At 35.3% G+C, this 16,331-nt stretch overlaps 2 protein-coding genes across 2 annotated transcripts in view; one reads left to right on the top strand and one right to left on the bottom strand.

Moving 5' to 3' along the window:
• Positions 1 to 5,327, top strand: part of LOC149806031 (dynactin subunit 4-like) — a 38,923-nt gene extending 33,596 nt beyond the window's left edge. Inside the window, exons 13-14 of the mRNA XM_089950884.1 lie at positions 1,622 to 1,700; positions 2,571 to 5,327. Coding sequence (XP_089807010.1) covers positions 1,622 to 1,700; positions 2,571 to 2,702 — 211 coding nt within the window. The 3' untranslated portion in view covers positions 2,703 to 5,327. The remainder of the gene's footprint in view (positions 1 to 1,621; positions 1,701 to 2,570) is intronic.
• An 8,770-nt stretch (positions 5,328 to 14,097) lies between these two features.
• LOC149806030 (meiosis-specific with OB domain-containing protein-like) overlaps positions 14,098 to 16,331 on the bottom strand; it is a 68,120-nt gene continuing 65,886 nt past the window's right edge. The window contains exon 14 of the mRNA XM_089950883.1: positions 14,098 to 15,093. Coding sequence (XP_089807009.1) covers positions 14,989 to 15,093 — 105 coding nt within the window. The 3' untranslated portion in view covers positions 14,098 to 14,988. The remainder of the gene's footprint in view (positions 15,094 to 16,331) is intronic.

Below are 16,331 nucleotides of genomic sequence, written 5' to 3'. Positions count from 1 at the left end.
TGAAGAAATTCTGTGATGCTTTGAAAGCAATATATGGGCCACAATCACCAGGAACATTTCCAATACTGAGTACTCACTGACAAAGAAAAGATATTTCAAAGATGAGAAGACTACTTCAACAGCATTATCAATCAGCAGTCATGGATCAATGAAGGGTCACTTTATCAACTGGAAATCATATAAGACTTGCTGATCCTCCAAATGCTGACAGAAATTCTGAAAGCTATTGACCTGCTGTTGAATGACATAGCACCTGGAGCAGCAACATTGATCAAGGGCTCCTGCCTATGAGTCAGTTTGGTTTCAGAAACGGACACTGGACCACGGTCTTGGTGTTTGCAGCTCGTTAACTCCAGGACAGAAGCCTTTGAGACAGTCACCCATGGAGGCCTTTGGAAGATCATGGCAAAATTTGGTTGCCCAGAGAAACTAATAATGATAGTTTGGCAGTTCCGTGATGGAATTTTCACTTAATGTTGTGGACGATGGTGAATCATCTGAACCATTCCTAGTCACAAGTGGAGTCAAGTAAGACTCTGTGTTGACCCTAACCTTCCTCAGTATGTTCTCTGCCATGCTTACTGATGCCTTCTGTGACTGACACTGGGGTCAACATCAAATACTGGACAGATGGCAAGCTCTTTAATCTGAGGAGACTTACGGGTGAAGACTGAATGCAAATGTTTGGGATCAGTCTTCAAACAATACTTAAAATCTATAAAGCCATTGTGTTGCCGACTGCTGTATGCTTGCAAAACGTAGATGGTGTACTGATGCCATGCCAAGAAGCTAAAGCATTTTCATACGGGCTGCGTGAGGAAACTGATGAATACACTGAGGTTCTCACATGAATAGGCATTCATTGCATCCACACTCTACTGATGAACTTACAGCTGAGATGGGCAGGCCATGTCAACCAGGATATCAGAAGAGCAACTACCAAAGAAGATCTATGGCTAGTTGAAGGAGGGAAAGTGAAATCAGAGCAGTCAGAAGAAACACTTAAAAGATTAACTAAAATCATCCTTGAAACACTTCAGCATTTACCCTTAGTCTTAGGAAGATCTTGCACAGGATCACTCCACCTGACATTGTCTCATCTATACTGGAGCTACAGACTTTGAATAGAGGAAAATTGCAGAGGCAAAGCAAAAGCATGAGCAGTGTAAATATCAGGACTGCAATACATCCACTATTGATCAAGCAAACCCAAGCAGTATCTCCTGTCACGTGCTGCAGAAAGTTCAGAGTGCAAATAGGCCTGATCATCCACTTATGTACTCAAAAAAATCAAACCAGTTAGTGATGTCATGGTTATCTTTGAACTTGAGGGACAAACAACAACACATGGTTTCACTAGTGGTAATACTTGAAACTACCGTAAAAAATACTTTTAAAAGGATATAACCACAATTCCTAATATAATGTTTCAGAAGTACAGAACATTTTGAAAATAAAAAGATTATTAAGAACAGGATGTTTATATAAAAAGATATGAATAGCAGTATCTCAGGACTTTTGTTCTTTCCTTTTGATTTGATTGTCACTTTAACATGATAGGCCATTCTTAGTCTCAATAGTTTGATTGTATGTATTTATATTTATTTCCTTTTCCTTTTAGTGTTGTTGCCTTCCGCAAAGCCAACAAAGTTGGTATATTCATTAAAGTGACCCCACTTCAGCAAGATGAGGATGCAAAGGTTGGTTTACCCTTTTACCAGGTTTTGCTGGGTTTTCTTGAAAGAGTAAAACTTTAAGAAAATGGCATCAACTTGGCACTCAGTTCGAAATTGATCTGCCTTGAGCATTAGGATAGTATATTTGTATGCAAATGTAGATGACCTGATTAAATTTGAGACCATTATAGCAATTTGTTCACTTTTTTGAACTAGGACTTTTGATATAAACTTTGCTAGCATGATTAATCAAAACCACTTGAGGCAGACACATGAAAGTTGGTCTGCATATTTGTATATACGTAAATGATCTAGTTACATTTTCAGGCCATCGTAGCATTTTGTCCTATTTTATGCACTTTTTTTCTTTTACTTTTGGGATTAGGACCTTGTTAAGTAGAAACCTTTTTGGTATGATTACAATAATAATGGTAAAGTTAGACATGTGAAATTTTGTATATTTGTTTGTATACTTATGTGGATGACTTGATTAGATTTTAATACCATTATAGCAGTTTCTCCAATTTTTCTGTTTCAATGCACATATGTTTTACACAAATCTAGTTATTCTAAAATGATACACTAAGTGCACATTTCCATATTTTCCTGGTAAAAATAGTAGTATTAGGCAGAATGTAGAGTTAATAATGGCTGTCATTTGTTTTGCATTTAAGTTTCTTTTCCCTTTAATTTAAAGCTAGTAATATCTTCATCAGAGCTTTGTTTGCATCAGGTGTGTTCTCACATCCAGAGACACTAGGCACTGTGCTATTTATTGGTTACAAGTATGCAAGTCAGGTTTGTGGATAGATGGCAGCATCTCTGTATGTAAGGCATTAGATTTTAAATTTGTAATCAGTGAATTGTATATAACAACTTGATTTATTTCTTCAGGTATGTTTCTGGCTTAAGCATGAGTACCGAAACACTACTGTGGCCCTGCCAAATGAGAACCAGGAACCACAGGTTGTCTGGCTTCAGCACAAAGTTGTCATCAACCTGGGACCACCACACAAAACTAAATAATGGTTTTGTTAGTCAGTTAGACATGCGTTCAGCTGACTGAACATACCAGCATTCTATGAACAAGACCAGTATATTTTTCTCTGCTGTATGGCTTAATAATTGCAAGCTTTTTCCATTTTGCCACATTGTCTATACAAAATTTGTTCTTGGAAGATCCCAGAATTTTTTCTCTCATAAATCTTACAATATTGCAGTAATCATCCTTTAACAGTAAGGTGGGACATTAATTAGCTTATGTGGTGGTAGTATGATTTAATGCTAACATTATCATGTAGAACTGTATGGTTGTTTAATTTTTGGTAATATTCCCCATTTAATTACAATTACACATGACAGAAATTTTAATATAATAAAGTAGATGCCACGATATACTTTATTCATGTTATCCATATTTATTCTTAATCTGAATTGGAAGACACAGGATAGAGAATTTGTTGATTCATCCACCTGCTGTTTTGCATTCAGTAAGAGACTATTAGCTTATCTATCTGAATTTAATACTGTTAGTTGCAGAGATATATGTATTAATTATTTAACAGATTACTGATTTTTAAATTTCCCCATTTGGATTTGCTTTGTCAGTACTAGTATATACTTAATATTAATGGCAATAAAGTACAAATGGAAATTATGGCTTTCCTCAGTCTTAAAGACTGAATTGACCGTGTGCTGCACTTTGACCACCCATAAAACTGAATATGTGAAAATTACAGGACTGCCTGCTGATGGCAGCCCATCACATCTTGCGCAGTTACTGTAAAATCTGCTGGTCTCCTGATAGTATGTATTTGTTAACTATTGAAATACAAGGCAAAACGTTTAGTTGTATGTCCAGAAATAACTTAAAAACCAAGTTTGTTTACTTCATGCGTATTATGACCAGTACATAGTGCAATAATTATAGGTTACTGCATTTGTATGGGAAAATATGAACGTGTGTTTTTCGGATGTAAATACTGCACGAGCTTGGGAGTGCAGTATATCCATCCAACAAAACGAGTTCATATTTTCCCATACAAATGCAGTAACCTTTTTATTATATGCTCATTTTCTTATTCTATCTAATGCTTAATTATATTGACAAAATATACAAGAAAAAAAGTAACTGAATGTATGCTGTATTCCAAACAAAATACACAAGTGCAGATTCATCAGTGCACAACAACATTATTACTGCGCACATAACTCCGCCCAGATAAATTCGAACTTAGTCGCATGCCTAAAATTGAAATTTGGAGTCATATTGTGAATGAATACGCAATGCAACAACTTTTCCATTTGATCTGGAATGAATAGATTTTGGTATTTTTTTCTTCAATTCTACAAAATTTCGGGATTATGGATTGGATTTATATGTGACAAATCCACATGAAATGCATCAGATTGAAGAAGCGAGGGAGAAGCATGTTGACGTCTGCAGATGTGGTTCTGTTTCTGTCACTGAATGTTTGAAATCATAATGTGGGAAAAATATAAAGTCTTTCAATTGCATTTATCAAAAAGATGCTATGGAATTTAACACTTATTTCATTTTGAGTGCAGTAAGGAGGATGTAACTGCACTTATATTTGAAATTACATGTAATTCAGATTTGCAGAACTAAGAAAGTACATTTTGAGGAAATTCAGGATGTAAAATTAAGTATCTTTTTTCCCATTCTTATTATCAGCTAAAGAAGACAGCTTATGCCTTTAACTTGTATGTTATTTGTAAGGACCCTTTCTTGCATCTACTGTATAGCTAGTCTAAATCCAAAACATTGATCAAAAAGTTAGTGCGAAATGTGCCAAGCAATCTGGTATGTGGCAGTCCATGAAACATCTGCTTTACTTCATTCAGAAACAAATTTAATTAACCAAAACATAAAGTGCATGATTTGTTTACAAGTCAAAAGTGCTGGCGTCTGCATCCATTGTTTGTTTACAATAGAAAGTAGTTACTATATGCATGTGAATGCAATATGAAGGTGTGCAATATCATAAAATATTGAACGATTCTGACAATGAAAAGTTAACAGAAAAAAATGAGCATATAATAATTATCACTTATAAAATGTCAGAGTTTAATCTAGAATTCATTTAAAATATTAGCTATTGTGTATGGAAGTTGTGATGTATATGTTGAAGCCATGAACACACTATATTCATTGTTGGATCAAAGGCATTTGGAAGGATTCAAGTTGAATGAGGAACTAGAGACTTTTTGTAATGGTATGGAAAAGGAGCAGAGCTGAGATAAGAATGAAGTTTGTTTGCTATGTACATTTGTAGCTAAATTTAATTCTTGATTAGGTTCTGCTTTCATAGCGCATTTGATCTGAAATAGAGAAATAATAATAGAAATAGTAATAAACATACATTTTTTATCCTGCAACAAGAGATTTCATCTAATCAATGATTGAAAGACACTTGTGTTTGGAAGATATATTATTCTATTTATTGTGGCATTTTTTAATTGTGATTCATTGTTTGAATGTTTATTTTCATCTTTTGGTATGTTGCTTTGAACTACATTTATGTAGCACGTATAATTTTACCTGAGTGATGAGGTAAAAGCTTTTGAATATTCTGATTCTTATGCAGTGATGCAGTCCAGCTGAGTCTGAAATATGGCTAACTTAAAGGAGACCAGAAACCAATGGAAATATTGGATAATAATAAAGGTACTATAGCAGTAAACCTTATTCTGAAGTATCATTTGCGACCGAAATGCCAATATTAAAATATTGGCCTATCTTCTAGGAGCTGAATTTCCGTGACCTCGTATGCAAAATTTCCGCGCCTATTCGGTTACTTTCGGGATGTGACGTCATAGTAGCGACTCCAGCAGCCCAAGTGGGAGTTGCCAGAGTAAAAGACAATACCGTTTTGCGTTGCTTACGGGTGTAATAAAACATTAAGAAAAGCCAGTGGACAACATTTTTTTTTTCTTTTCCGAAAGATAAAGGCATACTGAAAGAATGGATACATTATTACAAACGAGTCGATTTCAAAGCAACACCATACAGCCCTATGTGCTCGTTACATTTCTCAAAGAACTGTTACGAGAGGGATTCTGAAAAAATGGCAGCTCAAGGATACGCAAATGCTAGGCTTAGACAAAAAGTTGGCTCTGTTCCAGACATAACGTTGAATATTTTAAATCCTGGGAAAAGTGTTAAATGTGTGAGTTACGAAAATAGGCAGAAGGCCGAGTAAGTGACCACACAATGCAACAATCAATTCACAGATCTTTTATTTACACCAGCAGTGCTAAAAATAAATCGGATAGCCCGACACCCTGGGTCCCTCTGATTTTAGTTCCGGCCCATCCTGTATTCAAAATGAGGTGCCCGTCAGGCTTGTCGAAACAAAAATTGCCTGAGGAAACTTTGATCGCGCTGGTGAAATTAGTAAATGTATTTTCAAGATGTTGACATGCATGCCTTAACACGGCACAATCTAAATCAAATCACTACTGTCCAAGGTGAAATTTAGATTTGATTTTAATCAAATGGAGGCTTTGCCAGAAATAATATTCTAAACCTGTCGTGTTTCGAGAAAACAAAATTTTCAGTAATCTTATAAAAATTACAAATTTTAAAAAAAAATCATTGTATACATGTAGTATGTATAAACGGTAATCTGTAATGATTGGAACTGATATAAAATTATTCCTTGGGCAGTTTAAATAACAGCGATTAAAAGAAAAGAGGTCAAAGTTTCACATTAAATGGCTGACAATAGAAACTGGGGGGGGGGGACTATTGACCCAACCCCTTGCCCTAATGTGCGAGTGCCCATGGGACGTACCTTTTCTCCATGTGATACGCCTTATTATTCCCCCAGGACAAGCCCATTTTGCATATTTTGGTCAGCTCTGGCTAAATTGCAAAATAGCTAAAGTTTTGATTTAAGTACGCAAACAATAAAGCCGATGTGACCGTTCCGGTGGCCTAGTGGTTAGAGCGTCCGCCTCGGATGCGGGAGATCGTGGGTTCGATCCCCGGCCGAGTCATACGAAAGACTTTAAAAATGGTACTAACAGCTGCCTCGCTTGGCATTCAGCATTAAGAGGTTAGTGTTAGGACTGGTCGGCCTGGTGTCAGGATAATGTGACAGGGTGGGACATCATGCTACATGTCTGTGGCATGATGCCCCAGTGCTAGACATCACTATAAACTGCCACATTGCAGACATCGTAGCGACATGACTGAAAAATTGTTAAAGCTACGTTAAAAATCAAAATCACATCACATCACAATAAAGCCGATGTGACTGATGAACATACTCCATCCTTGCATTGATCTTGTGAAAAGGACTGCCCTTCGGACATACTTCAAAGAAACCCTGTTCGACAGTGTGTGTGTGTGTGTGTAAGCACCAGCAATTGATTGCCAAAATAATCGATGCCTATTTGGTTGTTACTTACGATGCCATGGACTTCAGGTTTAAGTCTTAATGCATGTAACACTGTTTGCTGAACAAAATATTTATTCAGAATTAGTTCCTTAGGGCCACATATACTGCATGGTATATTTTGTTTTATTCCTTTTAATTTAATTATGGTAATTAAACTTACATATACGGTCGAGGAATGTCAGGTGTTAACTGGCCGAGTTTCTTTGGCGGAAATGGAGATGCGACTTTTGTTTGCAGAGAAAATTTCACAGTGATCATTCATTTAAGCTAATTGGTGACAATTGTATTCTTTTAATTTTGTTATACTATAGTACTGTTGTAGTTGTTTAAAAACATCTGAAATTTACTTTAATAATGTTTAATTTTCACGTTCTATTTACTGAAGAAGAAAAAAAAGAAGAAAAAAACTGTTGTGTGATATTAATTATTTCGTCCAGTGCCGGAGTTAGACGTGCGCGCGTGTGATTTGAATTTTTAACGTAGCTTTAACAATTTTTCAGCCATATCACTACGATGTCTGCAGTGTGGCAGCTTAGACTGTGGATTGCGTACGTTATCTATTTATAAACGGTTTGGGGTTGGTTTTTTCTTCTTCTGACAAATGAAAATTGACAGACATAATGTAATTATCGGGACTTCGCTGCGAAAAATTTAGAGATATTACGAGATCGGGATGTAGATGAGGAAATACCCCCAAAATCAGGAGGTTTTTCTCCCGGCTTGAGAGTTGACAGGTATGAACTGTCCGGGCTTGTGGAATTTCAGTCAGGGCTTGAGTTTATTTAAGTCACCAGCCCGGGGCCTGTGCCTAAAAAAATTCTTTTAACAATGACCAGTACAGTACATAAACTATTATATCAGACTGCAGATTCAAGTTTTGAATGTGCAACCCTAAAGTGGTCTCCTTCCGTCTGCCTCGCTCGCCAATGTTTATGTTTGTATTCGAGGACTGGCTAGTATTGCGTCACGGTACCACGTGATCTGTCGTCTCATTAAAACTCGGAAAAACTCGGCAATTTACGGAATCGTGGTATCTTCCATGCAATAAAATCACTACCCGCTTACGATATTTAATTTATAAACATGTCAGTCGAATTAAAATCTGTAGAGAATTACATACGTAGAAGGAAAATTTTGATTTCTAGTCTCCTTTAAGTTAAAATGGAAACATTTTATTACTTTGTAATTATTATGAGGTTGAAAGTTGAGGCTAACTGAAGTTAAAATGGAAACATTTTATTACTTTGTAATTATTATAAGGTTGAATATTGAGGCTAACTGTAGTTAAAATGGAAACATTTTATTACTTTGCAATTATGAGATTACAGGATAAATCAAGTGCAAGGTTAGTATCTTAAAATACAAGATTCAGTCGTGACAAAAATGTTAAGACAGTTCAAGCAAGCTTTCTGTCTTGTTTTCTAATTTATAAATTATAAACCTCAACCAAATAAATCACCTTTTATATATATATATATATATATATATATATATATATATATATATATATATATATATATATATATATATTTGCAATATTACACGTCTCTTACTAATACAGTGATTCTTCTTCATGGTAATATTATAAAATAAGTTTTATGAAAGTGAGCTTCTAAATTGCTGAGACACCTTGTATAGATTAAGTAAATGTGAACTTGCTTCTGTTAATTCAGTTTTATTGATATCTGTATTTGGATTAGGGTTTTTTTTTCTTGTACACTTTTAACTGTAGTAAACTATTTCATGTACTTGTTGGTCTCTTCTTGTTTGTATGTGTTACCTGCTTTTAGCAGAAGGTGCCAACATAAATTGCACCATTTGATGGTGGCAGTGGCATTAATGAATTGTTTCACTGTAATAACAAATTAAATTTTCACTGCCTAATTCAGTCTTTTTACATGACAAATTCAGATTACAAAAGCTGCCATCTTTGTCCTTTTTCATAAATACCTGTCACTTTATTAATTGCCTTGCCCATATTAGTATAGTTTAAAAGGTATGCAAGGCCATATGGTAAGGATCATTTTGGAAAGGCTTGTCTTCCTTAAATTTATGGCAGCTTTTACTTTTCTTAGTATGTAACTTAATTGGTACTACATAGCTAGTATTGTACTTAGCTGGTCCAGACATTTTATGGTAGTGTTATGTGCACCTGACTGAGAAACACAAATCAAGTTTGCTTTCTGATGGCAACAGTAGACATTTTATCTCATCACATTACATTTGAGAGCATGTCCAACTGGTGGTGTGGTAGAAGAAGCATTTTGACCACTGAGAACTGAATCTGGGCAACATTTTATTTGAATGATTTTGCATGTATTACCTTTGTTATTTTTTTTTATTGTGTATACTTTGTACAGAAGATCTTCATCCTTCATATTGTCTTTTACATCATGTTTGCATTTTCCAAATTTTACTGTTAGTTAGCACCATATAGCTACCATTGTGCTAAGGTCAGATGCCATTAAATGCTGATGAATATTAAATGGAGTGGGGAAGGTGTATCTATCAAGGGTCAAGGTATATCAAGTCACTTAAAAACCAGCATATCTTGTTTTGACTTTTGAGTCTGCTAGTTTATTATGTTGAATAAAAACAAGAAGCCCCTTCAGTACTAATATATATATATAATGCAACTGAAAGTTTGCTGATTGTTGAATCTATTTATAATATTTACCTCAGTTGTTTGAACAAAATGGAGAACTTACTCAGTTGCCCTGGCATCTAATGATCTGCATCAGCATCCCACTTGGTTAAAATGTTTGGGTACATCTTATTTTCATGTACCTTCTACTTAGGATTCTACTTACTGTAATGAAGAGTCCATCTGTTTTGGACATAAAATTTAATATTTTGTTACAACCCTGATATGGTTCAATTTGTGGGTAAAATTTTGTTTAGGGCCAATTTACACATTTTACTGAGCTTCTAAGGCATTTTACAGTTTGATAGTAGACTACTATAACCTACATATTTTGGCTAATATCCTATGTTTGCATTTTATTTCTCAGGCATCATTTATAGCAGATCCTTAAACATCATGAAAGCATGCATCGTTATGAGCACACAGACTGTTTTAAAATAGCTCACTGTGACACATTTCATGGTTTAAAGACGGATTCATTTATCAGCAATCATTCGTAGCAGAGTTGTGAAACTTTGATTGTGGATGCATCTTTATCAGCAACATGCCATTTTTAACATGGGTCACAGACTTGCATTTATTTTTCTTCACATATTTTGGTTACTGAGCATATTTCTCTGGCACTAATCAAGGCCAGTTTTGAAACTTGTTGATAATTCAGAACTCTTGATGGGATGCCTTTCAGTGAAAAGTACACCAGTATTTCAGAAGTAGGGTATTGTGACCTATAATTGATTATTCAATGACTTTGTTCAATTTTTGCATTAAAATTAATTTCTCATATGTTTCAAGATAGGTTTATTAATTCTGTAAATGGTAGGTGAAGATGTTAGGTTAAGAAACTTGGTCAGAAATGCATCTCTCTAAAAGGTGTTTACTACGATGAATGTAAAGGCAAAGGCAGTGAGAGATAAAGACCTATCATTTGACAGATTGCCTGACTGACTAACAACAGATGATTTTGCTCCCTATCCTGCTTTAGAAGATGCCCATTAGGTTAATTTGCATAGGTAAGGTACATGTATTGGAACAACCCAATTCATTTCAAGTTAAGTAAATCAGAGATGAATGCTGAAGAAACACAAGTTATTTAACTTCGCTGCACTGAATGAAAATGTTTAAGTCATCTTTTTGAGGATGAGCCATTTGCAAAGCAAGTGAAGACCAAAAAACTAAATTTTAATTGTAGTAATACATTACTGGTATTACTGCACTGCTTACCTTTCCTGTGATGCCAAGTACCCAATCCAAGCAAAATATTCCCTCGAATTAGCAATAGGGATCCAAGAATTGAAAAGAACTTGATCTTAATCTTATTCCAGTCATAGTCAACACAATGGAGAATCTTGCCTCATTTTCCTTGGATTATCATGTGAGTGCACATTTTCCAGGACAGTCAACAGATTTAACTTTCAATGGATTCTTTAACTTTTTCTTTTTTTCTTTTCAGTCAAACACATCCTTTTTGTGTCAAGCCATTTTCTCCCCAGGCCTTGCATTATTTTTGTGCTTTTTCAACTAAATTTGAAGGTATTTTGAATCTGCTCAGCACAGTGATGCTTCTTTTAATTGTTCTCTCTTCTTAGTACCACTGTCAGTTGTGTCATTTACCATTTCTATCATGTACTAAAGGTACAGACACAGACAAGTATCCTATATTGTTGCATGTGCAATGATGCAGTATAGGACTTGCTACATTTACCAAGGAAGGAAGAGAGGTCACTCTTCCTCTTCTTCATATTGAGACAACCCCTTCTGGCCCCGTGAGTGGTCTAAATCACTTCTGGTCCTAGAAGTTTTTACCCCAAGCAGGGCAAGAACCAGGAGATTATTGTGGTTCAGAGCTCACCATGATGCTCATTCAGATGTTGGTAGAAGAGTCACTTTTTTAACTGTGTGGAAGGCCAGAAATGGACATTTTTTGCTACTAGACTGAATTACTAGCTCCCTCTTTATGTCTCTGTAGTACTATACCACCTTGGTGGTGTTTTTTTTTCAGACTAAAGTGTGATCATCAGTAAGATTACATGGTGGTTCAGTGATCTTCTCAACCTGTTGCTAGATGAATCCTTGAGCTTTCCACTGAAGGAAAAGACCATACAATCTCACCTTCACAACTGTTCATAGATTCTGTATCTTCATGCTTAGCTCATCTCAAGCAATCAATCTACCAAGCAGTTTTTCAAGCAAGACTGCAAACTGCATCCCACAAGCTATAAAGTAATCTACTTAGAAGTTTGTAATACAAAGTGGCAAATCTTTTACTTGGAGCAGTAGGTAATGTGTTGATACTATCTGTCCCCATTAACTGCAGTTGAGACTTTCTTGTCCTTTTGAGGAAAAAGAATTTAAGGGTTATAGTGCAGCCCTTTCTAATATTCACAAGTACTCCATGAGGTATTTGAAGCTTCAGACAGCTTCTGTCAACGACTTTATCCTCGAGACAATTTTCTTGCTCTCCTAATTGTTTTCAAAGAGTGAAATTCATGCCTTGTCTGTGGAAATATTTGTGTCTGTGTTTTGTGGGTTTAATGCCATTTTTCAGCACATGATATACAACATGGTGTCCAATATCCTTGCAGTAAGAAGAACATGGGGGAAAAACCACTGACCCATGGGAAGCTACTGACAAGCTTTCTCACATACCCACCTTAGCCAAAGCTGAGACTCGAACCCTTGTGGACAGAGGTGAGATACGAGTGATCGGGAAAGGCAAACAACTTATGCCACTGTCACCCAGGACCCCTATCTGTGAAAAGAGTTGTTTACAGTTCAGAGGTAACTATGATTAAATTCCCTTCTTTGCCAACAATAGTTTCTAGATAAGAATCAGCTACCATCATTATCTGTGTTGGCATGATCAAATAGGCTCCTTTGCCCAGTTACATTAAGGTTTTGTCTGGCTTCCTCTAAAAGAGAAAGGAAGAAATGATATAAATCATTCTCCCCCTCAAGGGATCCTTTGGTATTTCAGTGCTGACTATTTCCAAGTGGACTGTCCTGTTAAGAGAGCTTAGATTTCCCTTGACGAGGTAAGGGCTCTGGCAGCAGCTTAGGCCTATTCTAATCACAATTCTTTGGATGATATCATGTGAGTCACCTTCTGGCAATCTCACTGATCTTTTCATCATTTTATCTTAGTTCTTTCGCACACCAGAGGGAAGGCAATTATTCTTTGGGTCCAATTGTAACCACACAACATGTGGTGAAGCCATCTATGAACATACCGTAGGATATGCTTCTTCACTATATGGGTAAGTGCATTTTGCTTAAACCAGTTGTTCAAAAAACCTCTCCGAACTGGTAAATTCATCAATGCAATTGTAGCAGCTAATATGTCACTGCTCTTAAAATGTTGTTGTTGTAGGGTTTAACGCCATTTTTCAGCACACGATAGGCTATACATGGCAGCCAGTATTAATGGTGGAGGAAGAACCCGGGAAATCCCCAGAAAGAACCACCGACCCTCGAGAAGCTACTGGCAAGCTTTCTCACATACCCACATTGGCCGAATCCGAGACTCGAACCCACGCAGACAGAGGTGAGATGGTAGTGATCCGTAATGGAGAATGCTTTAGACCACTCGCTCTTAAAATGTAGTTGAGGGATAGGTAAATTCCTTCCTCCCACCCCATCCTGATGTCCTGTAGTCTTGGCCCAATTCAAAAGAGGAAGTTTATTGGCTATGACTAAAGAATTAAACTGGGATCTGTTCTTTTCATTTCTTGGCCTCCAATTACTAAGTAAAGGCATGAATTATATATATATATATATATATATATATATATATATATATATATATATATATATATATATATATATATATATCATGGACTCTTAAAGTTGTTCAGACATTGATAATTTAATAATTAAGACCAGAAAAACTTAAGTCTGATTAAAATAGATCATCATAAAAGACCTGGAGACTCTGATAAAACTTCATGTTGTTAACCTTTGAAATTCCCTGTCCACTTATTTTTCATAGCCTATCAAATACAGATTCATGGGCAGAGTTGTCATTAGCAGTTCTGGATGAAGTTTCTCACCTTCAGCAATATGAAAGCTGTCATCTGATTGAAGACTTAAAAGATCAACATTACATGACCTAATATTAGTGCTTTAAGTTCTACTTTGATAAGCAGATCTTGATTTTATTCAGACTGAGGAAAATTTGTCAATGCAAGTGTCATTTGTCAGTCTTAAAATACTGACTGACAGCTCTTGTTACACTCAAGTACTAAAACACCTCAAAAGAAATGTGCAGATGAATAAATTCAAAACATTTAGAAAAGCCTTGACAAATAAAAACAAGGAAAATTTTATCTACAAGATACATTTATTGCAACAAGATTAACACGCTGTAACTGTTCAAGAAAAAAGAAAAAATGCTGGACTTTCTCCTTTGCAACCTCAAAGATAATTCTGCATAAAGTGAATTCTCTTGACAGCAATGGAAGTTTATTCACTGGTGTATAATCTGGCAGCTTATGTTTTATAATCGCAAACAAATTTTTTACTTGTTTGACATATTCTGCACCTTTTGCAATGTTGGAATAGTTTAATGCTCTTGCTCTGTTGAATTTTCTCCACTAAGTTTCTGAACAACAGTGACTGCTTGTGAAATTAAGTGGACCTGATGCATGCATCTCATTACAGGTATGCATAAAGGATAGTTATGCAGCATACCTCCCTTTTTCAAAGCAAGGATTATTAGAACAATAGCAACATCAGACTTTCAATGAAAAAAATTCTGTTTGGTTATCACAAATTACATTTATGCTATAAGCTTCAGTATACTATCTCCTGACTACAAAGTAAAAAACTGCTCATTATTATCACAAACGTTATACAGGTAAAATACTATAAAAACTTAAACAATTATCACAGTTTAGATTCTATCACAGGTCATTAAAAAAAAATTATACAAAAGAAAAATCTGAAGAAGCCATTTGTGACTTTTTGATCTTTCATTCAAATAATATTTTTTACTGATATAATGAATGCAGCAGGTTCTTATCATACAAATTTAAAGTGAGACAAGGTCATCATAAAAATGAATTGCTGATAAAACCGGGCACAATTTTTCAAAGCTGCTACATAAATTTTGATAGAAGACTTGAGTGTCTGTTTTACCTTTCATTTGCTTGAAAAAATTCAAATTTGTTTATACAAATACATGTATATATGCAAGGGTTAGTGCTCAAGAATCTAAATGTAAGTTTAATTTACATTTTTGCCAAAATCATACACTTATAATAGAAGCTGAAGTAACATCTGCTGGTTTAGCTCGTGTGCAGGACAAAACTCTCACAAATACTTTTTCTGGTTCCTTAAAAGTTCTGAAAACCTGAAATGAAATGTTTTTATCAAATATTCAGTCATTATTAGTCATGCATCGAAGATAAATTTATTAGAAAAGTTGATATATTAATGGTGGGTGCATTACAAAGGGCCCACTTACTACAATTTGCTCAGAAAGTTAATAAACAGGAACTGTGGAAAACAAAAGAGGTGTATTCAACCATAATTAACTATTACTCTAAAAACTGATAATTTAAAATGCTGATCAAACTCGATTGACAATTTAAGACAAGAAGTCATGAAGTTTGCTGTAGAAATCCAATGATTCATAACAATATTCAGGTGCAACTTGAAGTGTGTCATAAGACATGGATGCCTGAGCCAATATGATACAATTGATGGGCAAGTCAAATAGGGGTCCTAACTCAGTACCGTTCTGCTGGAAAACATAAAATCAGTGCACACCTGGGTCTTTTTAGTATAAAGCCTTGTAGTAAATTTTGTTTCAGTCCATTGTCTCCTTCTAAAGTTACTGAATGGAAATTGAAACAGCCCAACCAAGGTATTAATTGTGGAGGGGAGATCAGTCATTTAACGGTGTAAATCCTCTTGAAATCATTTAATGGTGTAAATCCTCTTGAAATAAAGTATTATTGTTATTATTATTATGTCAAATTTAACTGAAATCCAACAATCCTTGGTAAAGTTGTCAGGAGGCCAAAGTAAGAATCACTGTGTGACAACTCATCTAAACAATGACCTGGAACACTGGAAATCAATCTCATTCAAGGTCTCCTCCATACAAAGCTGCACCACCAATTCCAAAAATCCTTGGTCAAATTATTCTGAAGTAACCAAATTTAGAATGATGAGAAATCTGGGCCATACCCCATGCAAATGATGTTATGAAATGTTTGGAAATCAAACTTGTTGACTGTCTTATCATGATGAAGCTAAATGTAAAATGTTTAAATAAAAAAATCCTTTATAATATGTTGTAACCAGTCAAGACAATGGGCAATCAAGGGCCATAACTCCAGTAAAGGAAGTTGTTGAACACTGAAAATTGACTTGTTAAAGGTTAAATCAGGATGAAGTTGCGAGCTGAATTTGTTCAAAAGCAAACAAACCTTGGTAAATTTGCAATGTAGAAAGCAAAAGAAACATCTTGGGCAGTCAGGGTCCTAACTAATATAAATGATGTTGTACATTCACTCATTTAATATCTTGTCAATATAAAACTGCATGCAAAATTGGTTGAAATCCAACACTCTGTTCAAGTTC

Source organism: Sinohyriopsis cumingii, chromosome 2 (assembly GCF_028554795.1).
Source record: "Sinohyriopsis cumingii isolate HCF-2022 chromosome 2, ASM2855479v2, whole genome shotgun sequence".
Lineage (NCBI taxonomy): Eukaryota > Metazoa > Mollusca > Bivalvia > Unionida > Unionidae > Sinohyriopsis > Sinohyriopsis cumingii.
This window is presented reverse-complemented; position numbering and strand designations above follow the sequence as displayed.